At 41.9% G+C, this 26,118-nt stretch overlaps 1 protein-coding gene across 2 annotated transcripts in view; it reads right to left on the reverse strand.

Moving 5' to 3' along the window:
• PRKG2 (protein kinase cGMP-dependent 2) overlaps positions 1-25,899 on the reverse strand; it is a 136,439-nt gene extending 110,540 nt beyond the window's left edge. The window contains exons 1-2 of one of the 2 annotated variants that reach the window (XM_024993286.2): positions 25,428-25,899; positions 14,014-14,487 (exon numbers count right to left, since the gene is read on the reverse strand). In XM_024993286.2, the coding sequence (XP_024849054.1) occupies positions 14,014-14,474 (461 nt within the window). In that variant the 5' untranslated portion in view covers positions 14,475-14,487; positions 25,428-25,899. Of the gene's footprint in view, positions 1-14,013; positions 14,488-25,427 lie in introns of those variants that run through there. The other variant, NM_001144099.1, reaches the window with a different exon arrangement.
• Between the last annotated feature and the right edge of the window lie 219 nt (positions 25,900-26,118).

Here is a 26,118-nt window from a genome sequence, read left to right on the forward strand (position 1 = left end):
TAGCAGCTGATTAATTAATAATCAATTGATGTTCATTTTTCACAAGACTTTGCTACATATGATTGTCCTTTACAAGATAACCAATAAATACAGGAAAGTGACAATCATTACTCTTATTCCTTCTTCCCAGCATCCTATATGGAATCTGAAACAGCCTGGCACTTTGGGACATGCTGTCAAATCAGCCTCAGGCATTAATTTTTTTCAACTACGGTAAAATACACAACACAAACTGTACCATCTCAACTATTTTTAAGTGCACAGCTCAGTGGCATTAAATGCATTCCCAATATTTTGCAACTGTTGCCACTGTCCATCTCTAGAACTTTTCTCATCTTCCCAAACTAAAACTCTGTACCCATTAAACAATAACTAAAACTCTGTACCCATTAAACAATAACTTAAACAATAACTCCTCCCAGCCCCTGGAAACCCATTCTACTTTATGTATCTAGGAATCTGACTCTCTAGGTACCTAAAATAAAGTGGAATAATAATATTTATTATTTTGAGGCTGACTTATTTCACTTAGCATAATGACTTCAAGGTTCATTCATATTGTAGTATGAAAAGGAAGGCTGAATAATAATAATAATAACTCTCTTAAGGCTGAATAATAACTCATCGTATGCATACACTCCATTCTGTTTATCTATTCATCCATCAATGGGCGTTTGGATCATGTGAATATGCTGCTATGAATATGCATGTATAAGACTCTGGGCTTTTTATATATGGCTTTACATATCCAGCATGGCCAACATTCTATGCGAGAGAATCTCACACCAGAGATGCAAAGGAGCTGGTATGGTATGCAGAACTCCAAGATGGCCCCATGATCTCTATCCATCTGGTGTAATACTCTTATGTAATCCACTCCCCTTGAGTGGAGAGGGAATCTGGGACTTGCTCCTTACCAACAGAATATGGCAACTGTGATGGTAGGGTTGGCCAGTGTATGTTATATGAGACTTCATCTTTTTAGCCAACAGTAATAAGAGATTCTCCAGGTGGCCCGAAGTAGTTAGTGGCCTTGTTGGGAGATGGCCACTGTGTAGGACATATGTGACCAGGAACTGTGGGCAGATCTCATACCAGGAATTGAGAGCAGACCCTGGCTGACAGCCAGCAAGAAAATGGGCACCTCAGTCCTACCACCACAAGGCACTGAATTCTGTCAGCAATCACTGGAGCTTAGAGAAGGACATCCTCCTTTTAGAGAAAGCTCTAAAAAAGGAGCACAGCTGGTGGATACCTTAACTGCAGCCTTGTGAAACTCTGAGCAGATGACCTCATAGCCTTGACTCCTGACCCACAGAAATGCTAAGATAACAAATACGCATTGCTTTAAGCTGCTAAATCTGTGATAACTTGTTATCCAACAATAGAAAACGAACCCACTGGAGTTTCTCTGAGTTTCTAGTTCCAAGAAATATCAAATAGTATCTTTCCCTGCTCACTTTTTATTTCTCTTTTCCTCACCTCATCTGGAGACAAGAGACTAGAAACTACCGATCTTTTCCTCCATATTTCTCAGAGCTTGATAAAAACTGGTGCCTGAAATTTACTAATTACAATAAATGTGTCATGACAAATACTCCTAGAAGAGTTCAAAGGAAATCAGGAGTTCCTGATCATTCACACTTTAATATGAATTACATATAAATTATCTCCTGGCTATTCCTGACCATAGATCTTGAAAAACAAAAACAAAAATACTCTGTCAAGCAAGACTATGCTGAAAAATCTACAACTCAGCAATGCTTCTAAGGAAAGTTGGCATGGAGGGGAGCAGACAAATTATCTTAAAATAAGACTTCAAAAAAGAAAAAGGTTTAGTTAAAAGATAACTACAACAAATGTATCTTTCACATAGAAGGTATTTCCAGAGTCTAAAAACTTTTCCTTGGCTTTAGATTTTTTTCCCCCTTTTTGGGAATTCAACTGCAGTTTAAAATGCTAGAAAAAGTCAGCGATAGGAGCTATGCTGCTCAGACTTTGCAGCTCTGGAAACTGACTGCACTGGCAGAAGTCAGTGATGATGCCTCACTCTGATTGGACAGGCTAGGAGAAAAGGCCACTGTCTTCTCATTCACGCTATTTCTGCCACACTCTCGCCTGGCACTCTAGCAAGGAAATGGGCAGTGTCTGGAATGGCATGAAATGTGTGTGAAGGAAAAAATGGGTCAGGAAAGAGTAACTCATTTCAGAAAACACTTAAAAGCCATAAGTGGCTCTGCCCAGTCCCCCAGGACAGTCATTCAAAACCAACCCTCCTATCTATTTACAATAGCCAGGTCATGGAAGCAACCCAAATATCCACTAACAGAGGAATGGATAAAGAAGGTGTGGTATATATACCATGGAATATTACTCAGCCATCAAAAAGAATGAAATAATGCCATTTGCAGCAACATGGACGGACCTAGAGACGATCATACTAAGTCAGACAGAGAAAGACAAACATCAAATTATATCACTTATATGTAAAATCTAATCATACAAATGAACTTACAAAACCAAAATTGAGTCACAGATACAGAAAACAAACATGGTTACCAGGGGGAAAGGTGGTGGAGAAGGAGAGAGAAATTGGGAGATTGGGACTGACATATACCTACTACTAGACATAAAAGGATACGAATAAGGACCTGCTGTATAGCACAGGAACTCTGCTTAATACTCTGCAATGACTATGGTCTTCCCTGGTGGCTCAAACAGTAAAGACTCCATCTGCAATGCAGGAGACCTGGGTTTGATGCCTGGGTCAGGAAGATCCCCTAGAGAGAGAAATGGTTACCCACTCCAGTGTTCTTGCCTGGAGAGCTCCATGGACAGAGGAGTCTGCCAGGTTACAGTCCATGGAGTTGCAGAATAAGACACGACTGTGCAACTAACACTTTTACTTTCACTTTTTCAATGATTTATATGGGAAACGAATCTAAAAAAGAGTGGATATATGTATAGGTGATTCACTTTGCTGTACAGCAGAAACTAACACATTTTAAATCAACTATATACCAATAAAAATTTAAAAAAACAACAACAAAGCCAGCCCTGCTATATTCACCTGGAGTAACTTATTTAGAGGCAAGCAGATCCACAAACTGCTATAAATATCCTATAAATTTAAAAGAGTGCAGGCAAAATATAATGAGTGCAGGTTTCAGAGTTGTTCTGATTACGCGGCAGCTGTCTCGGCATCTAGGCAACGGTTACCCATCTTCAGGAACTACTGAAAACCAACATGGGCTGGGTACTTATGCTCGGTAAGCCTCATACAATAACACTCACCCAGCAGGCTTGCCTGGCCTATATTAGGTACTAGAAATTGGTACTTATGGCCACTGAAACTAGTCTAATGCTGATAGTGGAAGAAAATTAGGAGCAAACAAAATAAACATGTAAGTGAAAGAAATGAGGGAGAGAATACAAAAAGAACTAAGAAAGAAAAGAACAAAATTAAAGAATTCAATACTCAGTAAACATTTGTTGAACTGAATGTGTCCATCTGAAGACGTAAAGGGAATTATCCAAGGATATTGGGTCAAAAATGGCTGTGGGTTTTGCATAATATAAAAATATCATAGAACATGCTATAACTCAGGAATGTCAAATGCCAGGCGAGGGCAAGGGGGCTCCGAGTTAGCTCAGTACTTACAAAAAGCGCTTAGATTTTTTATTCTTCACAATGATTAGTCCTCAAGTCCTGAATGTTTCCTGAGGCTTAATTAAACATTTTTTCTAACATCTAGCGACTGATAGACTGGGAGATGTGAGGATAAAGCGAGAAGGAACAGAGAGAGACTATAAACCAAGCTGAAGGTAATTTGAGAGGTTGACAGGGGACTCAGTGGGGTGCAGGGGGAGAAGAGCCCATGCCCTTTGGCTTCTAGAGAGAAGGAAGAAAAGGCAGGGCAGGAAGTGACAGGGGCTGGGTGCTGAAGTTGAAAAGCACTGCCCATCCCCTCCCCCACCACTGCCCAACCCCAAGGGGAACCATTCACTTTGCAGGCTGCACAGAGTGCAGAGAACACACCTTTCCCCACCAGGCAGACTCGCACTGGCAACTTGGTTCAGCAGATGACCTTGAGCAAGCTGTTGAATGCCTCTGACCTTTCATTTCACCTTTGGTCTAAGGTTAAAGTTAGCACCTACCTCCAGTCTCCATGAGATAATGAACATTAAACTACAGACCTCTAGCAGTTAGCCAAACACTTGGTCTTCTCACCCCATTCCTGAGTAGCCAGCTCTGACCTGGATGTCTAAATGCAGGTTATTGCTATTAAACATAACCTTCTGATTTCAAGCACTCTGACAACTTTTAGCAGACACAGAATCCAGATCCCTTCACCCACAGCTTCACGGCCATGATATCACCTCATAACTGGACCTTTCTCTCTTTCCTTCCCTTGTATTTACTGAGAGCTTCATTTTTTTTTTTTTTTTGGCTTGTCTGAAGACATAGGTTAAGACAACAGTCACAAGCATATGCATGAATGTTGTTAACTGTCCAACTAATAATTAAGAGTCTGTACATACACTCTTAAAAATCCGCAATAATCTATGTAAAATGTAAATAAAGACCCTCTCAAAACAGCAACATCTAAGTCACTACCTCCTGGAAGAAAAAAAGGTTTGTTTCCCTTCCACATTCAGCAAAAATTTCCTCCACTGCAAACTGATAACAGGGCATCATTTTCTCAAAGCACAGTTTTTAGGAAGAAATAACAATAGCAGGGAGCTGTTTGCAACCATACCAAAAAAAATTAAAAATGTATCTATTTGGTGGCTCAGAGGGTAGGTAAAGCATCTGCCTGCAATGAGAGAGACCCGGGTTCGATCCCTGGGTCAGGAAGATCACCTGGAGAAGGAAATGGCAACCCACTCCAGTATTCTTGCCTAGAGAATCCCATGGACGGAGGAGCCTGGTGGGCTACAGTCTATGGGGTCACAAAGAGTCAGACACGACTGAGCAACTTCACTTTATTTCTTTCTAACTATATATCTAATTTTTTATAAGGCCAACCAACTAAAATATAAAGAACCCTCTCTAATTTTCATTTTGGTATATTTGTTACAATGGACTCTTTTTTTTTTTTTTTTGGAGTATACTTGACTTGAATACCAGACCACCTACCCTGCCTCTTGGAAACCTATATGCAGGTCAGGAAGCAACAGTTAGAACTGGACATGAAACAACAGACTGGTTCCAAATAGGAAAAGGAGTACGTCAAGGCTGTATATTGTCACCCTGCTTATTTAACTTATATGCAGAGTACATCATGAGAAACGCAGGGCTGGAATCAAGATTACCAGGAGAAATATCAATAACGTCAGATACGCAGATGACACCACCCTTATGGCAGAAAGTGAAGAAGAACTAAAGAGCCTCTTGATGAAAGTGAAAGAGGAGAGTGAAAAAGTTGGCTTAAAGCTCAACATTCAGAAAACGAAGATCGTGACATCTGGTCCCATTACTTCATGGGAAATAGATGGGGAAACATTGGAAATAACGTCAGACTTTATTTTGGGGGGCTCCAAAATCACTGCAGATGGTGACTGCAGCCATGAAATTAAAAGACGCTTACTCCTTGGAAGGAAAGTTATGACCAACCTAGACAGCATATTAAAAAGCGGAGACATTACTTTGCCCACAAAGGTCTGTCTAGTCAAGGCTATGGTTTTTCCAGTAGTCATGTATGGATGTGAGAGTTGGACTATAAAGAAAGCTGAGCACCAAAGAATTAATGCTTTTGAACTGTGGTGTTGGAAAAGACTCTTGAGAGTCCCTTGGACTGCAAGGAGATCCAACCAGTTCATCCTAAAGGAGATGAGTCTTGGGTGTTCATTGGAAGGACTGATGTTCAAGCTGAAACTCCAATACTTTGGCCACCTGATGCAAAGAGCTGACTTATTTGAAAAGACCCTGATGCTTGGAAAGATTATGGGCAGGAGGAGAAGGGGAGGACAGAGGATGAGATGGTTGGATGGCATCACCGACTCAATGGACATGTGTTTGGGTAAACTCTGGGAGTTGGTGATGGACAGGGAGGCCTGGCATGCTGCAGTTCATGGGGTCGCAAAGAATGAGACATGACTGAGTGACTGAACTGAACTGAACTGATACAGCAAAAGTGATTCAGCATGTGTGTATATATATACATATATAATATATAAATATGTATATAAAATGTTCTTTTTCAGAGTCTTTTCCAGTTGAGGTTATTACGAGATATTGAAGATAGTTCTGTGACACACAATCTTTGCTCTCAACAGACTTTTTTTTTTTAATATTTATATATTTGGCTGCATCAGGTCTTAGCTGCAGCATATGGGACCTAGTTCCCTGACCAGGGATCAAACCTGGGCCTCCTGCATTGGGAGCACAGAGTCTTAGCCACTAGATCACCAAGGAAGTTCCTTGAATAGATAGCACATTTCTTGGTTTTGAATCCCACTTCCAATAGTAAAAGCTGTGTAACCTCAGGCAGTTATTTAATTTTGTATGCCTCAGTTTCCTCATATATAAAATGGTATATAATAATCATATCTATTATGATTGTCATAATACTAATATACATCTCATATGTTTGCTTTGAGGATTAAATAATTCCATGTTTGTGAAGCACTCAGAGTGGTGTCTGGCATATCATTAGTGATGTATGCTGCTGCTGCTGCTGCTGCTGCTGCTGCTGCTAAGTCGCTTCAGTCGTGTCCAACTGTGCGACCCCATAGACAGCAGCCCACTAGGCTCCTCTGCCCCTTCATTCCATGGAAATACTTTTGCTCAGTAGAAGAGCCGCATTTTTAGAAGGCAGATTGAAATGTTCAGCACTGCTTTAGAAACGAAGGACAAATGATAACAAACATACTCTTCCTTGCTGTTTTTCCATATCTTGTTTAAAAGGGTGACTCACGAGCATGTCCCACTTTTACCTATTTTGCTCCTGGGGTGGGAGTGACAAATGAGACTAATTGTCCTTCCGAACACTAGAGTCAACATGTGAAGTCAAACAGCAAGTCTTTGTTTTATCTTTCCTTTCCGAAGAACAATAGTTTCAAATGATAGTCTAAGTGTTCTTAGTGAAAGGCAGTCATACCAGCAACTTGCCAGATGTCTCTGATTAATCTGCCCGTGTTCCACCAGACATTCTGCATGAGCTTGTAATTTTGTTCTGCCAGTGCTGAAGTTTGCTAAACAACATCTACAGAGACAGAAAATTTAATTGCAGTAAAAGGTCTGACCTCTGGAGACACGGTTGTCTTGGTGTTCGAGGCAGGTCAAACATGGACAGAAATGTGATCTGAGCTCTTTCTTGCCCACCTTTGCCCTTGATATTCAGTTCGCAGCCTTGAGAAGCACTGTGCTCATTTTGGAACCCATTCGTGCCCCTCCAGATATATCACAGTCTGTATCACCAGATCAAAACCATTCTCTGTGTCCTTTTCACACAGGCCTGAACTCTGAGGATCCAGCACCTGGTGAATATTAATGAAACAGATAAGCGCCACTCAACTCTGCTTAGAAGAAGCCAGGAAGCACCATTTTTCTTCCTACCAGTGAATAGGGCGTATCAAAATAGAGCAGACTGGTGCCCAAACTAACTTGACTGGAGGCCTTTAATCTTTGTGGGTTGCTTTAAGAACACTTGTGTAAGCAGACAGGGTCGGGGACCCCCAGGAGAAGCGAACCAGCTATCACTTTGTTGACATAAGAGAAGCCATTTTAAGCCTTAAACCATTTTGTGATCTAAGCCTGGTCCCAATCCTTGCTCTCCATCAGGCCAGAATATAACTTAACCATATCAGAGACAATAAATCAGTTGTAAAGATTCCCAGGTTCTATTTCAAAACTAAAGATCAGACTGAAACACATTCTTGAACTATTTTGCAGGATCCAAAACTCCCTTGAGTCTCAACCACCAGACTAACTGGAACCTAAGGAATGATGATGTGGACCTTTGCTGACCTTTGTTGATTTTAATCATGTATAGCCAGGACTCTCTCAGTCTTTGCTCCAACTCTGTGCTGAATTTGCCTCTGCTCCAGGCCCTCCATGAATAGGCATACACTGCTCAAGACTGTCGGAGAAGGCAATGGCAACCCACTCCAGTACTCTTGCCTGGAAAATCCCATGGGAAGAGGAGCCTGGTAGGCTGCAGTCCATGGGGTTGCGCAGAGTTGGATACGACTGAAGTGACTTAGCAGCAGCAGCAGCAGCTGAAGTCTGTTCATAAATAAGCACACACTCTTGGCTTAAAACTTGCCCAGTTTTGCTGTTAGGGACCTACTGCTTTGAGAAATATCCCCAGTGTTCTCTTTACCTCTGCAAGGAATAAATCCTTCCTTCTCTCACTCTTTGGCTTGGTAGTGTCTTTGAGCTTGACATCCACCAAGAGGAAAATCCAGTTTTCAATTAACACCAGGCTTTTGGAGAGAAAAAAACTGATTTCAAAGTCAAGAATCTTGGGTTCTAATCTCAGCTCTGACATTTACCATGGCCTATTCTGCAACTCCTCTGCACCTGTTTCCTCACTTCTCCAGTAGGAGAGAAGCATGAAACAACCTCTAAGGTTCTTCCAGCTCTAAATCTTCTATAGTTATCATAATAAATTTAAATCAGACTTCAGAGTATTTGATATACTGTAATGCTCTGACTCATCATGATTTATGATAGTTCAGTAAGGCTGAGGACCTATAAAATGGGCTACGTGCCCACACGGCTGTGTGCTTCTGATGATCTCAAATGGTCAGTGGGCACACAACCGCATCCCTATGAAAGACTGTGATCAATTGCAGATTTATGCAGTTGAAGATGACATTGTATCCACCCCAATTCAACCAGCTCATTCTCATTTTCTATGACTCTGTCATGATACTGAACACAGGTCTTATCTTGTCTATAAAGTTCTCCCAAACATCACTAGGTCATTATTCCAATCTCAGGAGATAGCGGTCACAGTTGAAACCACATCAGCCAGAACTGCAGTATCCAATACAGTGGTCATTAGACCCATGTGGCTATCTAATCTTAAAATAAGTTGAAACTAAAAATTCAGTTCCTCAGGGCACTCGCCACATGTCTAGGGCTCAACAGCCACATACATACTATTGGCTACTGTATCAGGCAACACAGGTTATAGGATGTTTCCATCATTGCAGAAAATTCTCTGGGACAGCACTGGGTTATTCTAGAACCTGATCTTAAAAAGTAGCCCTTTGAATTTTGCAAAAGACAAATTTCAAGAGTTCTCCAATGCCACTAGAGCATATAAGTTCCTCCAAATACAGCAGGGAGGTGTAACTATACCATGTAAGCTACCCCTTCAGGTCCTACAAGTACACAGAGATGGCATGATCTGCACAGAGATGGCATGAGTGGGCTGCCTGGCAATCGCTTAGGTTCACTTGCCATTTATTTGAGCCCAGGGGCCTCAGCAAACTCACAGACTGCAGTGACATGGGTTTGAGAGTCTCTCATGAATTCCTGAATCCGAACCTCCAAGTTCCACATGTGTCATTTCCCTCAGATGTTGTTCTCTGGTTTCTCTCAGTACTACCTGTCTCCCTCATGCTGTTGATTGCAGGAGAGCTCGGAGTCTCCCCTCACTTTCTTGCTCACTGTTAAGTACTCATCAGAGACCACCTTTTTGACAAAAAGACAAAATAGACACCGAGCGGCTTTCAGATTGAGGGTGTAGAGGGGGACCTGATCCAAAATGTAGTTAGCACATATTAGCAGAGACAAGACTAGTCATGAACTCAGCCAGAAAACTTTATAAAGTTCAACAAATAAATCATGAGAACCTAAAAATACCGGGTTGGCCAAAAAGTTAGTTTGGGTTTTTCTGAACCATCTTACAGAAAAACTCTAATGAACTTTTGGGCCAACCCAATAAATGAAGGCACCATTTTGACTGATATCTGAAAATTCTCTAATGTCTAATAGGAGTTGCTTGGAAAAGTAGCCAAAACAATGGATACTGTCCATAATCACTGTATCAGTGAATGGCAATCCCATCTTTTCTAACTTCTAGAAAGTTATTTCTTACAAAATTTATGAATTAAAATATCCAAACTTTACTTAAAGCCTTTCTCTCAAGCTGGAACTACTGGAAAATGGAAAGTGAATTGTAATACTGAGAACTTTCAAAAAACTGGAATACTTTAAATCTCTGAATTGGTGATGTTAGCTATCTGTGTTTAACCCATTATTCCAGACTTAAAGCAAAAGACTTTTTGGAAGGGAAAATTGAGGCATAAATGTCTGCAAGGGGAAATAAAACAAAGACCAGTCAATGAAAAAGAGTAGCTCCCATATTTCAACTAATTTTTCCATTTAGAACCAAAAGGCTCTATGAAAGCATAAAGGGATTATGAAGACATAAAGGATTTAATCTGGTCTCTTTAGGACTTAATCATTACAGAATCAATTATCGTGTTTCTCCATCATGTCCCTAATGCAAACTTGTACTCCTGGGCTTGCCTTTAAGATGTTTGAGGGGAATCATTGCTCATCCGTACTCAAGGGCTGTAAGGTCTTTCCTCTTTTGTGTCCCATTCACTACAGAGGTGATTTGGCCCAACAGTGAACTGTGCCTAGCTGCTGATTTCCTTTATCTTGTTATAATACTGCTGCTAAGTCACTTCAGCTGTGTCTGACTCTGTGTGACCCCATAGACAGCAGCCCACCAGGCTCCCCCATCCCTGGGATTCCCAAGGCAAGAACACTGGAGTGGGTTGCCATTTCCTTTTCCAATGCATGAAAGTGAAGTCGCTCAGTCTTGTCCGACTCTTAGCGACCCCATGGACTGCAGCCTACCAGGCTCCTTTGTCCATGGGATTCTCCAGGCAAAAGTGCTGGAGTGGGGTGAGCTTATAAAATTCAAGAGGAATGCATTTATCTTGAGTGGTTTTGTTACCTAACACCAGAAATACTTCTGGTGTATATACTCAAATGGACATAAATAGTGGTATAAATACTCAAATGGACATAAATCTTTGGAACAAAGTAATTGAAAATAATCTTATTTCATGAGGTGAAATCTGGTGGGATACGTAGGAAAATGGTAAAAGAAGATGAATTGCTATTACATTCTCTCACACTTCTAGATATACAATCACATTGCTATCTGAAAGAATTTTTGTGGGTAAATAATATATTGTGCTTATATATAGTATACATGCATGATATATTGTGCTTATGTAAGGTATACATACATTTTTTTTGGTATTTACCAAAAATTTACCAACAATTTTTGTTGGTAAATGATACATCGTGCTTATGTAAGGTATACCTTACATAAGCACGATGTATCATTTACCAACAAAAATTATTACCTGCAAAAATTATGTATACTATACATAAGCACAATATATTAATTACCCAGAGAAATTTTTCCGGATAGCAATGGGCTTGTATATACAGTAAAGTTTGCCAGGAGAAATATCAACAACCTCAGATATGTAGATGATACCACCCTAATGACAGAAAGTGAGGAGGAACTAAAGAGATTCTTGAAAGAGGATAGTGAAAAGCTGGCCTAAAACTCAACATTCAAAAAACTAAGATCTTGGCATCCAGTCCCATCACTTCATGGCAAGTAGAAGGGGAAATGTGGAAGCAGGGACAGATTTTCTTGGGCTCCAAAATCACTGCAGACACTGTCTGCAGCCATGAAATTAAAAGATGCTTGCTCCTTAAAAGGAAAGCTATGACAAACCTAGACAGCATATTAAAAAGCAGAGACATCACTTTGCCAACAAAGGTTCATATAGTCAAAGCTATGGTTTTTCCAGTAGTCAGGTGAAGATGTGAGAGATGGACCTTAAAGGTTGAGTGCTGAAGAACTGATGTTGAGTGCTGAAGACTTTTCAAATTGCGGTGCTGGAGAAGACTCTTGGCAGTCTCCTGGACAGCAAGAAGATCAAACCAATCAATCCTAAAGGAAATCAACTTTGAATATTCATTAGAAGGACTGATGCTGAAGCTGAAGCCCCAATACTTTATCCACCTGATGCAAAGAGCCGATTCATTAGAAAAGACCCTGATGCTGGGAAAGACTGAGGGCAGGAGAAGTGGACAACAGAGGATGCAGTGGACATGAGTTCAAACCAACTCCAGGAGACTGTGAAGGACAGGAAGCCCGGTGTGCTATAGTCCACGGGGTACAAAGAGTTGGACACAACTTAGTGATTCAACAACAACAAACACTATACAGTAATACAATGTATGTGTGCATGCTCAGTCTCAGTCATGTCGGGCTCTCTGCAACCCTGTGGACTGCAGCCCACCAGGCTCCTCTATACATGGGATTTCAGAGGCAAGAATACTGGAGTAGGTTTCCATTTCCTCCTCCAGGGGATCTTCCCGGCCCAGGGATTGAACCCGAGTCTCTTGTGTCTCCTGCATTGGCAGGCAGATTCTTTACCACAAAGCCACATGGGAAGCCCCAGTATAATGCATAATATATGATAATTATTATGTACATATATACCTTATACATCAAAAGAGAATACTATGATGTTCAATTGAAAAACAAGTATAAGTTTGTAAGCAGCATTTATAATTTCTGAATTCATATCATTAAAAATAAATAATTATTATGTTTGCAATGGGAATAGATAAGACTTTTCTAAACCAACAAATAAATAAACTCTTGGCTTAAAAAAAAAAAAAACTCTTCTAAACTCCAATATTAAACAGATTCTTTCAGCCCCACAGTATTATGATTAATACTCCAGCATGACTTGTTTCCTTAACAAATATTTATCGATCATTCACTATGTGCCAAGCACGGTCAACAAACTGATGAATTAAACCTCCCTTTATAATCCTGTTGTCAAAACTAATCACTTATTTGTTTAAGTCAGATGTTTTATCTTGATTTACATAACTTATATGTGAATAAATTAAAAGCTGTTCTCATTTCACAAATCTTGCATTTTGAAAGAGGGATCCAGGCTCAGACAAGACAATCAAGGCAAAATATCTAATTTCAACTAAGAAATTTTACTCACTTAAGAACAGTGCAGAAAGGAGACCCTAATTCATAATGTTTCTAGTCAATCTTTCCTGGTTAGGATATTCAATCTTTAGCCAGAAAAAGATACACACACACACACACACATACAGGCATGCACACAGGAGAGGGCTATGGTAAATAATTACATTTCTTTTAAAGATACTTAATTTTAAAATTACTTCTAGCTTGTAATTGTTGCCCATGCCTGAAATGCTCCACCTGGTCTATGTTCCTTTTTCTCCTTTGGGTCTCAGTTCAAGGTCACCTCCTCTGCCTGGCCTCTGTGACAATCCTAATTCTGTTGCCTCCTTGCCCTTCTCACCCCCAATCCCAGATACCACCCACTATGCTGTCTGTTTCATCATATAATTTGTCTCAATTAACAATTACACAGTGTTTACTTGTTTCTATGTATACCATCCCCGCAAGAGAGAGGCTCTGTGTCTATTTATTCACTAATATATACTTAGCATCTAACACAGAGGCTGGCAGAGGGCAGTGCTCAAGTGAAACTGTGGGATGAATGAATGAATTCATCCCCTTTAGAGGTACCAGCTTATCCCTTTTTCATGACTCTTACAGACTAAAGTGCTAAGAAGTGGCTTTTGCTATACATATTCTTAATACTGTGTGATTTGTGTATACCGTTAAGTCCACTTCTACAGGAAGAGAGAAGGGTAGTCTTCCTAAAACTACCTTTTCACTCCCCTAGGGTTTTCAAGATCACAGAAATGACTTTTGTAAGCTCAGCTCCTCGGTTATACAAATCACGAATCAAAGTCGAGGTACAGCACAAGTTCTGCTTTCAAGAGAAGTCCCAATTCAAGGGAGACTCTGTGGCAAAGCAAACCACTTCCTCAGCCCCTCTATCCAAAATCTGAAAAGGTTCATACACTCTTGTCCACTGAGGAGACTCAGTAAATAGCACTCTAACGTTTCATCATGTGAATGCCATCGGAGCCAAAAAGCTGGGGGAACGTCTTACCTGGAGTCCTTTCTGACTCTTGCTTTCTCAAAGGAAAATTCAGGGGGTTTGTTGAGGTCATAGGTTCGGGTGGTCGGCTCGGCGGACACTCCAGCCTTCGCTCCCCTCCTGCTGTGGAGGGAGACCAATCCCGAGGTCTTCCGCTGAACCTCAAGAGGCACTTTGTCCGGGGACGCCCGGGGCAGGCTTCCTCCCTGCAGGTGCACCACATCCTGAAGCTTGTTCAGCTGGATGCACTTGTTCTGGAGCTCCTCCGTGAGCTCCGCGATGGCCACAGTCTGTTTGGACAGCTGCTCCCGCAGCTCCTTCAGGTGGTATTCCCGCTCCTGGATCTCAGCATCCTTCCTTCTCAGCTCTCTTTCCAGCTCTGTCACCCTGCTCCGGAGGGCGCTGGCGGTGAGGTTCCCGGGGTGCCCATCTGGATTCTTGGAGTGTTTGGGTTTCACCGAACCATTTCCCATTTTGCTCAAGGACCTGAGAGAAGGCACAGAATCGGAGGTTACCTAGTGGAGTTTCCGGCTTCCCAGGTGGCGCTAGTGGTAAAGAACCCGCCTGCCAATGCAGGAAATATAAGAGATGAGGGTTCCATCCCTGGGTGGGAAAGATCTCCTGGAGGACAGCATGGCAACCCACTCCAGAATTCTTGTCTGGAGACAGAGGAGCCTGGCAGGCTATGGTCCATAGGGTCACAAAGAGTCAGATACGACTGAAGCAACTTAGCATACACTGCATGGCTGGGAGTTTCACTTTCCAGCGGCCCCCACTGCTCCTCTTGTTCTACTCTGTTTCATAAATGGAAACACAGGACTCATGGCTCTTCGGTAAGCAATAAATTCCCCACCCTTCCAGAAGGAAAGCCATGGATTGACTTCATTGGTTCCTCCCTGAGGAGGGGCTGGTGCTTGGGTTCCTTCTCTCCCATCCCATTGCTGGCAAAAGCATAACACCTAAGCATTTTGCACAAACGGCCTGCCTTACCTGCTGTTCTCTTTGGTTGCTCTCTCTGGACAGCTGTCAAAAGCATCACAACAGAACCGCCATTCGGATGTCAGCATGGCCAAGACAGAATGCCAAGGAGCAACTACTGCAGCAGAGGCTTGTTAATGTCACAATGTTCACAGCTCCCTGAGCAGCTCCACTGAGAAAGCTGCCCCTGATTTAGAAAACAACACATCTGCATTCCTCGTGGTGGGAGGAGGCAGAGCTGGGGTTGCCTCATTAGCACTTTTCTCCAGCCGTAGGTGCCTATTAAGTTTGGCTTTTCTTTATATATATATATATATATATATATGTATGTATTTTATATATTTTTTATTTTAATTGGAGGCAAATTACTTTACAATGTTGTCATGGTTTTTGCCATACATTCACATGAATCAGCCATGGGTGTACATGTGTTCCCTATCCTGACCCTCCCTCCCACCTCCCTCCCCATCCCATCCCTCAGGGTCATCCCAGTGCACCAGCCCTGAGCACCCTGTCTCATGCATCAAGTTTGGCTTTTCTGGCAATGCTCGCCATTATAAACATGTGGATGGCAGTTTGTGTATGAGTGCCTGCATGCTGTCACTTCAGTCGGGTCTGACTCTTTACAGCCCCATGGACTTAGTCCTCTGTCCATAGGATTCTCCACGCAAGAATATTGGAGTGGGTTGCCATGCCCTCCTCCAGGTGATCTTCCTTACCCAGGGATCAAACCTGTGTCTCTTACATCTCCTGGATTAGGTTTTTAGCACTAAGGCCACCTGGGAAGCTGCTGGACGGCAGTTACCAGAAGGTAAAAACAAGGATGGGGATTCTTTGATATTCTTTACTTTATATCCCCAAACCAAGATTGTCCCCAAAAATGACAACCTATGGTCCAATACTCTATTATTTTCCTGAAAAGAATATCCTCAGTGTAGGCCTCAAAGCAGTTAGTTACTCCTCCAGTAAGTCTCAGGAGGTAAAATGCAGATTGAGGAATGGGAGACAAGATTTTAGTTGATTCAAAAACATTTCTTTTTGGTTCAATAGATATGTATTTGTTTTAACATCCATTACAAATTATAAATAATTGGCACCAGAAAAATTTGAGGTTTAGTTAGGTATTTAGCTTTTCTGAGTCAATTCAATGAAAACAGAAAAGAAATCATCTGTGGTTAATAAACACATATGAGCAAAATCAAAAAAGAGAACTCAAAAGGCTGAAGACTGGAAAATACTGCTTTGATTAAGTATCATAAGGTTTAAGTCTTTTTAGGCTAGCTATTGAAATGCCGTACTTTTGTGTGTGTGATTTTTGACAGCCATTACTCAAGAAACTTGTAAACTAAGTTTGAATGACGCTCATTATCTAATATATGAAGAAAATGATGGAACTTTGAAGTTATAAATCCCACATATTCTTTCCTCACTCTCTCTCTCCAAGTTTCAAGCTCAGAGAGAAATGAAATGCTTAAACAGATTTCACTGGCTCTACCAGAATCACTGTGACCTCTAAAACAAAGACAACAAAGACGCAAACAGCCTCTAAGTTTCAAACAGATGCATCCCAGTAGCTAATGCAGATCACCTAAGATAGATGGTAGAAACAGAAAATAAATATACTTATAAAAGCCATCTTGCAATACCCAGACATTCTTCATAGAACTCAGGTTCAAAGTAGGCATTAATAAACATCAGCCTCCTGAGACTTGCCTTAATATGTTGCAGAGATGTGGCAGGTTTAACCTTTAAGCTTCTGTTGACTTGGCAGCATTTACTGTTCTTATATATTAGGAATATATAAAAAGGTTAAGACTAGAATTCAAAGATGTGGCCCTGGACACCAAGGTAACCTGAATAAGCAATTAAGAAAACGTTAGATTGGGACTTGAAAATAAACTTGAATGAGATTCTGAATGACAAGCGTAAGAAGGGTGCCCCCAAAGGGACCTTAAATTAATGTGTGCACAAGTTTTTAACATGAAGCAGTGAAATATTTTCTAGACGTGCTTTTCTGATTCATGGACAAGCATTTCTAATCCAAGGCAGGACAAAGGGAGAAGAATGGATGGGGGGAAGAAATTGTCTTATAAAGAACAAAAGTAAGCACAAAAACTTTTAAACCTAATATTAAACTAAACTAACAACTCATTCTTTATTTATAGAAACAATTGCTTCCTAACACCTAACTAAGTGTCATGTACTATACCAGGGGCACAGTTCCAAGAATTTGAAGTAAAATTTGACACAGAGAAGAGTTCTAGCATTCTAAATATGAAAAGGCTTAGGATCATTTTTGCTTTAGGTATGGCAGTCAAAACATTCTGTACCAATTCAATAATTTTGCAAACTCGAACTACAATTAGGTACAGGTGGTTAAATCCTCCCCAAACACCAGCTATTCTCTGGGTTTTGTTTGCTTGTTTTTAAACTTTTTATTTTGTGTTGGGGTGTAGTGGATTAACAAACAATGTTGTAATCATTTCAGGTGGACAGCAAAGGGACTCAGCCATACATATATTAATACATGTATCCATCCTCCCGAAACTCCCCTCTCATCCAGACTGCCACATAACACTGAGCAGAGTTCCATATGCTATACATTAGGTCCTTGTTGGTTTTCCATTTTAAATATCCAGCTACTCTGGCTTTAAAGACATCAGTTTGCAAACTGAATAAATCTTTGGAGCAGTTTAGAATTCCAAAGAGGGATGAAATGAAGTGAAATAACTAACCCATCTTCCAGGTCACTAATTTAAGATATGTAAGGAAGCTACCAAAGGACTCAATAAATACAAGTCTGATTTCTTAGTTCACCTATTTCAATTTTGGTGTCTCTCAATCCAAAGCTTCGAGTGTCTGGCTTCATAAAACCTAATTAGACTCATTTTGTTTCCTGTCTGTATCAGTCATTAAGAGAGAAAAGCCATTTCTCAAATATGTATTACTAGTCACAATTGAACCACAGGATGTTGTTCTATCTAGCAACTATAGGTTCTTAGATCATTCTTATAATCAGAGAACAGCGGTTAAAGTAAGAAGAAATGACCTTGGAGATAAAGATCAGGAATTTTTTCCTCCAAGCTTTATTGAAATACAATTGACATACAGCACTGTGTAAATGTAAGGTTTACAGCATAATGATTTGACTTATACATATCAGAAAATGATTACCACAAGAATTTTAATGAACATCCATCATCTCACACAGATACAAAATTAAAGAAATAGAAAAAATTTTCCTTGTGATGAGAACTCTTGGCATTTCTTCTCTTAACGGCTTTGCATGTATAACGTATATAATATTGCAGTGTTAATTATATTTATCATATTGTGTATGACACCCCTGATACTTAATTATCTTACAACTGGATGTCTGTACCTTTTGATTGCCTGCATCCTACCCACTCCCCACCTCTGGTAACCACAAATCTGATCTCTTTTTCTATGAGTTTGTTTGTTTGTTTTCAAAGTATAAGAAATAAGCATGGAGACAAAGATCAGGATTTAACATAAGCAATGGAATCAAGCCAGCCAGGGTAAGAAAACAACGTGCCTTTTCCCAGCTGTGTAACCTTCTATAAATTACTTCAATTTCTCAATTTTCTAATCTAGAAAGTGGATATATTCATCTTATAGATTTATTATGAAGATTATGCTTGTAAGGTATTCTGCGCATTATTATCTGGCGTGTGGTGGTTTAGTCGCTAAGTCATGTCAGATTCTTACAACCCCATGAACTGCAGCCCACCAGGCTCCTCTGTTCATGGGATTCTCAAGGCAAGAATACTGGAGTGGGTTGCCATTTCCTTCTCCAGGGGATCTTCCTCACCCAGGAATCGAACCCGGATCTCCAGTATTGCAGGCTGATTCTTTACCGACTGAGCTATGAGGGAAGCCCTATCTGGTGTGTAGTAGGCACCAAGTAGCTTTTATAGGATGTGACTAGCAAGGCACTTGGTGACTTGGTATGAGGAAATGTCCAGAGGGCATCATTACTGAATGGGAAAGAACTCTAGTAGACTGAATGTCTTCCAGACAAGGGGGTTTTAAAGATGAAAATTATTCGGATGAGAGAGAGGGGTGTGCTTACTCTGTCTGGATTAAGGAAAAAAGTCATTCTGGAACAAACATCCTGGGATACCTTCCCAGTGAAGAGAAGCCCCATGAAAAGATGGAGAATAGAAAGCTTCATGAATGTCCCAGCCCAGGTTCTAAGATGGCAAGGACTCCTCCTCTGCAATTCCTTCATGTAGCCTCTATCTATTTACACAGGTTTAAACCAAAAGAGCCCATCTAAATATCTTTGAAGGCAACAACAACAACAATAACAACAAAAAAACGTAGTTCACTTTGAAGGAGATATTCTTCTGCAGCCAGGGACAGGAATGAGGAATATAATGAGCAGTGGCATTTAGGAAAAGAGAGGAAAACTATATAAAGTTATAAATTATTATTACATTAATTTAATTGTGATGTAGGAAATGCCATGCAGCAGAGGTAATTAGAAGAGACACAGGAAAAGGAAAACCAACTGTGGAGGCTCCTGCAGGCAGATTAACACCTGACAGCCAGTGTGGTAGGAATTAGCCTTTGTTGTCTGTCTTCCCTCCAGCTCTAAAGTAGTTTGAAACCAAAATCTCGGCTCTGATGGAGATAGTATCTATGTTTCTCTCTACCCATCTGGATTCTGATATATATATCTGTAAATACAGGAGATAGTGTAGTGCTCACTAATGTTATTGAGTCAGAGTCCCAGTGTAAACACTTTCAATTAGTATTCATATGCCCTTGGCCATGATATTGGGCATGAGTGTGAATGACGGAAGAGACAGACAGACACATAGACAGATGGACAGATAAAATAATGCTGCATATCATTTAGTCGTTAGAGGGTTAAATGAGATAAATCATGATAAGAATTTAGCACAGTGCTTGATATATAGTGAGTGCTTGATAAGCATTAAATATTACTATTGTTATTACTGTTAAAATTATTCACCCAATAAAATAACTCATTTTAGTGGAAAAACTTATCAATCAACAAATGTATACTAAAGCAACAAAACATTATAGGAGAACAAAGTCAGAGAGCTGGTACTACCAGACTTCAAGACTTACATAAGGCTGCAATAATCAAGAAACTGTATTGGTGAAAGCGTAAACAAATAGATCAATGGTACAGAATAGACAGCCCAGAAACAGACTGACAAAAATTTAGTCAACTGATCTTTCATAAAGGAGCAAAGATAATTCAATGGGGAAAGAATAGTCTCTTTAAATAAACTGTATTGGAACAACTGGAAATCCATATGCCAAAACAATGAATCTAGAAAAAGATTTATCTTCCACAAAAATTAGTTCAAAATGGATCAAAATCCTCAAAATTTGTGAAACACAAACTATAAAACTCCTAGTAGACAACAGGAAAAAATGGAAGTGATCTTGAGTTTAGTGATGACTTTTGAGATAAAACACCAAAAGCACAATTTATGATGAGTACACAGATGTTTACAGCGGTTTTACTCATGGTTGTCAAAGCTTGCAAGCGATTAAAAGTCCTTCAGTGGATGGATGAACAAACTGTGATGTGTACAGACCACAGACTATTATTCCGAGGTGAAAAGTAATAACTATCAAGCCCTGAAAAGTCATGGAGGAATTTTAAAGGCAGATTGCAAAGTGAAAGAAGTCAATTTGTAAAACCTGTATGTTAACTCTTATATGACGTTCTAGGAAAAGATGAAATCTGGAGACAGTAAAAAGAAGTGGTTTCCAGGAGACTGGAGAGAGGAAGACAGAAATGAATAGATGGAGTCCAGGGGAATTATTGGGCACAACTATTCTGTATAATACTGTTATGGTGGATACATGTCATTATATATTTGTCCAAGCCTACAGAACTGAACAACAAAAAGAGCAAACTCTAATGTAAACTATGGACTTCAGTTAATAATTTTCCATATTTGCTCATCAGTTGTAAAAAGAAAAAAAATTTATCACACTGATCCAAGATGTTAAGAATAGGGAAGGGGAGGGAAGACTATGGAACCTCTCCATGTTTTTTACCTTATTTTTCTGTAAACCTAAAACTGCTCTAAAAAAAAAGAAATTCTATTAATTAAAAAACAAAACATGTACTAGGAGTGAATGCAAGGAAGTTGGTGGCACATTCAGGGACCAGGCTGAAATGTATGATGGTGAAGGAGAGTGATGAGAAGTAATGTTGAAAAAGTAAGAAACCAGAATAAAATACTGAAAATTGTCATATGCCATTTATGGTATCTGGATTTTAATGTAGGTCTAGAGAAGGAAATGGCAACCCACTCCAGTGTTTTTGCCTGGAGAATCCCATGGACGGAGAAGCCTGGTAGGCTGCAGTCCATGGGGTCACACAGAGTCGGACATGACTGAAGCAACTTAGCAGCAGTAGCAGCAGCAGCTTTTTTCAAGTAATATGGTCAGGTTTGTTCTTTAGAAAAATAAATAGATTTTCTGGCAATTAATATGAAACAGAGTGAAAAGAGCTTAGAGGAAAAAAGGCAAAATCAGGCTACTGCATCAATCCAAGAAAAAGGGGATGACAAAATATCAGAAAGAATGTCAACTCTATCCTAATATCTTGAACTCAAGAAAAAATGGACCATTTCCATGGTAGCCAATAGAGAAAAACACTATCATAGAGTATTCAGCCAAAGATATGGCTAAAGGCAAAAACTCTGCAATTGCCTTCCTTTCAATAAATCATGAAAAGTAGAAAAGGTTCTTTTTCATGAAATGGGCAGGTTAGCCTGAAGTCACATGAATTATGCAGGCTTCTCCAGATAGTTTTTTAAGTAGATATGAAACCAATGCATCCGGTGTTCCTCTCAACTTGTCTCACCAAATGTCTTTTAGAAAATAATTAAACATCAGTGAGTATATAAACCCTGCTGCTCCTGCCGGAAGCAAACACAAAGAGCTACCCTTGTGAGAAACAGCTCAATTTCATATCAGTTACACAATTAAAAGCACCTGACCTTGTGACTATTAAGCTTGGGCTCAGTTTTGAATCTACTGCTTGTTTTCTTTGGCCATGGCATCTTAAACTGGGGCGTTACTTTCTCTTGTCAGGCAGTCATATGAGCTTCTTATTGTGCCAAAGTTTCAGCTACTCCTGAGGCTATATCTTGCAGTGCCCCAAACCACCTCACTCACCATGTAAACACCCCTCAGAATGTTTACAGTGAATTGTATAAACACGATATATCCCATATGTTGTGGCATTCCATTCAGCTATTTTCGGGGTGCCACAGTCTCAGGTAAGTAGGTAAATACACAGAAATGCAATTTTACAGGTGTAGATCCAGAGATGGTAGCTGATGGAATTTGAGCAATGATAAGAACAATGGGCTTCCTAGGTGGTTGCTGCTAAGTCACTTCAGTCATGTCCGACTCTGTGCAACCCCACAGATGGCAGCCCACCAGGCTCTGCTGTCCCTGGGATTCTCCAGGCAAGAACACTGGAGTGGGTTGCCATTTCCTTCTCCAATGCATGAAAGTGAAAAGTAAAAGTGAAGTTGCTCAGTCGTGTCTGACTCTTCGAGACCCCATGGACTGAAGCCTACCAGGCTCCTCCGTCCATGGGATTTTCCAGGCAAGAGTACTGGAGTGGGTTGCCATTGCCTTCTCCATCCTAGGTGGTACTAGTGGTAAAGAACCTGCCTGCCAATGCAGGAGACATAAGAGACACAGGTTCGATCCCCAGGTAGGAAAGATCCCCTGGAGGAGGGCATGGCAAACCCACTCCAGTATTTCTTGCCTGGAGAATCCCATGGACAGAGGACCATGGAGGGCTACAATCCATAGGGTTGCAAAAAGGCAGACACAACTGAAGCGACTTACTATACACGCACAAGAAGAAGAAGAAAGATTTAGAAGTTTCCATTGCAGCAACTGGGTATTTTGGTTATTAACCAAAATGAGGGGCAGATTTGAGGGACATGACAGTGAATGTGATTTTGGACAGTTTGTGGAACCTGTGGAAACTTTAAGGTCAAGAAGTTCAGTAGGTGGTATGAAGTGAGGAACTAGCAACTCAAAAAGGGGAGCTGAAAATACTTAGCAATCATAAGTAAAGGCTGAAGCTGAAGTAGATAAAGGTGCCGAAGAGATAGGCAATGAAAAGAGGAAGAATGTTTAGGTCTATATGGAGTAAGAGGAAAACTAGACATGGTAAGAAGAAACTATTGTGTTAGGGAGAGGATGCAGAGGGATTAACTGTAAAAGATGGTCGGAGTAATACTGCAGGGACAGAATTTCTAAAATAAAAGCAGTATAAAGTATTGGTTGCTCAGTCATGTCCAACTCCTTGGGACCCATGGACGGCAGCCCACCAGGCTTCTCTGTCCATGGGATTCTCCAGGCAAGAAACCCGGAGTAGGTAGCCATTCCTTTCTCCAGGGGGTCTTCCCAACCCAGGGATCGAATCCAGGTCCCCTACATTGCAAGCAGATTCTTTACTGTCTGAGCCACTAGGGAAGCATGTAGTAATTAAGTGGGTGCACACAAGACGGGAGTCAAAAAAAGATTCCAATGTTTTGATGTTGGCAGGCTGGAAGGAAGGCAGTACTATGAACTCATTCATTAAAAACGAGTAGAGCACCATCTATGGGCTAGGCACTGTGACACTGACCACAGTCAAGAGAATAAGCATGCTATAAGGGGAAGGAGATGAGTCCATACATACATTTGTTGAGTTTGTTGAAGTGCCTGTGGGTCATCAAGGTGGAAATGTCTAGCAGAGGGCAGAAAAGAAGAAAGATCAAGGCAAAAGAATACTTGGTAGAAGAACTGAAGTCCCACGAGTATTAACAAATGAGATCACTAAGGGAAAAGGGGGAAAATGCCTCTGTTGTTATGTATGTACATTTAGATGGTTCTTATGAATAATATTTATAGAAGAGGAGAAGGAGATGCAAATAAAGACAGAGAAGGAACAGTTGTACAATAAGAAATCCAGAAAGATAAGATAAAGCCATAATGAGAAGATTTCCAAGAGGTGAACAGGCTGCAGTTGACAACCCACAGACCTATCACAGCAAATGAGATCAGAAGAAAATATACTGAATTTAGTCTTTCACAGAAGACCTGGGATAGAAACCAGATTACCAAGAACCCTGGAAAGAGCTGAGAGTAGGGACTTCAAAATGGTACCATGGTTCATGCAGAGGATTTTTAGAAAAGTGAAAACTTGAGAGTACCTGTAAGACCAAAATAATGAACCAGTGAATACAGAGAAAATGAAAACAGAAGAGATGAGGAGATAATTGATAGGGAAAATAGCCTAGAGGGAGCAAGACAATATGGGATCAAAAGACTTGGGCAGCATCCAGGCAACATACGCCTGCACTGGGAGGTGGATTAGCCCTCACTTGTAAGGATTTCAGAGGAGTGAAATGCAGCATTTCAGGTAAAAGAGAAAGATCTCTCTGTACCATCTTTTTATGTCCTTTACTTTAGTTGCGCAATGTTCCAATGGGGAAGGAAGAATTCTACAAAGAGAATTCTCTACCATATGATCTTCTACCCTCCTGTGTAAAAGCTAAGCAGTAGTACTGACAACAGCCGCTGTACGTTATGTGGGATGCTCGCCTTCTCCAAGAGTTAAATAGAAACTTGCAAAGAAAAGAGACAATTTCTGAGGAACCGTTGGGGGAAGGGGAGCGCAGGCAGGTAGGTGTCTGCCGCTGGCTTCCTTCATAAAGAGGCCCCTGGGAACTTAGGCGACCAGATGAACAGAGCGTCATCCTTTCTACCTGTTCATTCTGCCTGCGTGGTTTCTTTGTATTTTCAGCCAGGGTCAACTGCTATGCATCTGTACCCTAGTTCTTCTCAAACTTGAGCCCCTTGCTTTTTCTCTCATCTCCAAAGTGACAGATTCGTTTTTGTTCGCTATTGATTCTTCACCAGGAAAAACACAGCGAAAAAAAAAATGTGAAAGAGCCTCAAGGTGCCGAGAGTGACACAGGACACCCACACAAGTTTACAAGTCCTCGCCCAAGTCCTCGCCTCCCAGCCGCTCCCCGGAGCTTGGAGAAGCGGAGCCGGGAGCGCCCGCCCTGACGGCCTCGCCAAGCCCCCAGCCTCGAGCAGCAGTCTCGCCGGCCGCCCCGGGCTAAATGCGTGAGAACCCGAAGACTCCCGACCCGGGCTGAGCGCGCCCCTCCCTTCCCCAGTCGAGCTTCTGGAAATCCAGTAGCCTTCCTCTGCCTCCGGGAGCTCGCGGCCGGCTGCCACCCCGGAGCCAACGCACCGCGTGCACACGTCCACACGCCAGCAGCCCAGGCGCGGGAGCGCTGGGTGTGGAACCCAGGCGCACCGCGCGCCCAGCCGGCACCCGCGCGCACCCGGACCCTTGCCCCCCCGGCGCCCCCCGGCGGCCCGAGCCCCCCGCCCGCCAGCCTCACCAAACAGCCGGGTAACTTTCCAGGTGCGCAGCTGGTCCCCTCGGCGCCGCCGCCGCCCCTGCGTCTCGGCGTCCGCTCCCTCGCCGCCCTGCCTCCCCAGCCGCCCGCGGCGCCCCAGCCGGGCGCGGGTCAGTGTAGCCAGCCCCGGCCGGGCGCGGGGCGCGGGGCGCGGGCCCGGGGCTGCCGGCGCCGCCACTCGGGCTACGTGGGAGCCGGGTGGCCAGCGAGCGCTCTGCGGGCTGGAGCTGCGGCGTCTCGGGTGCTGCCGCCTGGCTCCACCGCGGGGGCCGGTGCAGAGGAGACGCGCGGGGAGGGAGAGAGAGGGAGGGAAGGAGGGAGGAGAGGAGGAGAAGGAGGGGGTGGGGGTCAGTCGGGGCGGTGGCGGGCAAGAGCAGGGAGCCGGCTTCCCTGGAGGTGGGGTCACCCGCGCGCGCACCCGCACCGGCCCCAACCTTTACTCTCGAGACACGCCAGCAGCGACAGCTGCAGCCTGCACTTTATACCCATCCCCTCCAGAGTGGGGCAACTTAAGGAGGGAGATAACATCGCGGATGTAAGCAAAAAAAAAAAAAAAAAAATTCATGTTGTTATTATTATTTCTATTTCAAGTGTGTGGGACGAGGGGAGAGGAAAGTTCAGGGAGGTGTTCATCTTTTCCTTCTCCTCCCTCTCTCCTCCCCACCCCCAGCCC

The sequence above is a fragment of the Bos taurus genome, chromosome 6, assembly GCF_002263795.3.
Source record: "Bos taurus isolate L1 Dominette 01449 registration number 42190680 breed Hereford chromosome 6, ARS-UCD2.0, whole genome shotgun sequence".
Classification (NCBI taxonomy): Eukaryota; Metazoa; Chordata; class Mammalia; order Artiodactyla; family Bovidae; genus Bos; species Bos taurus.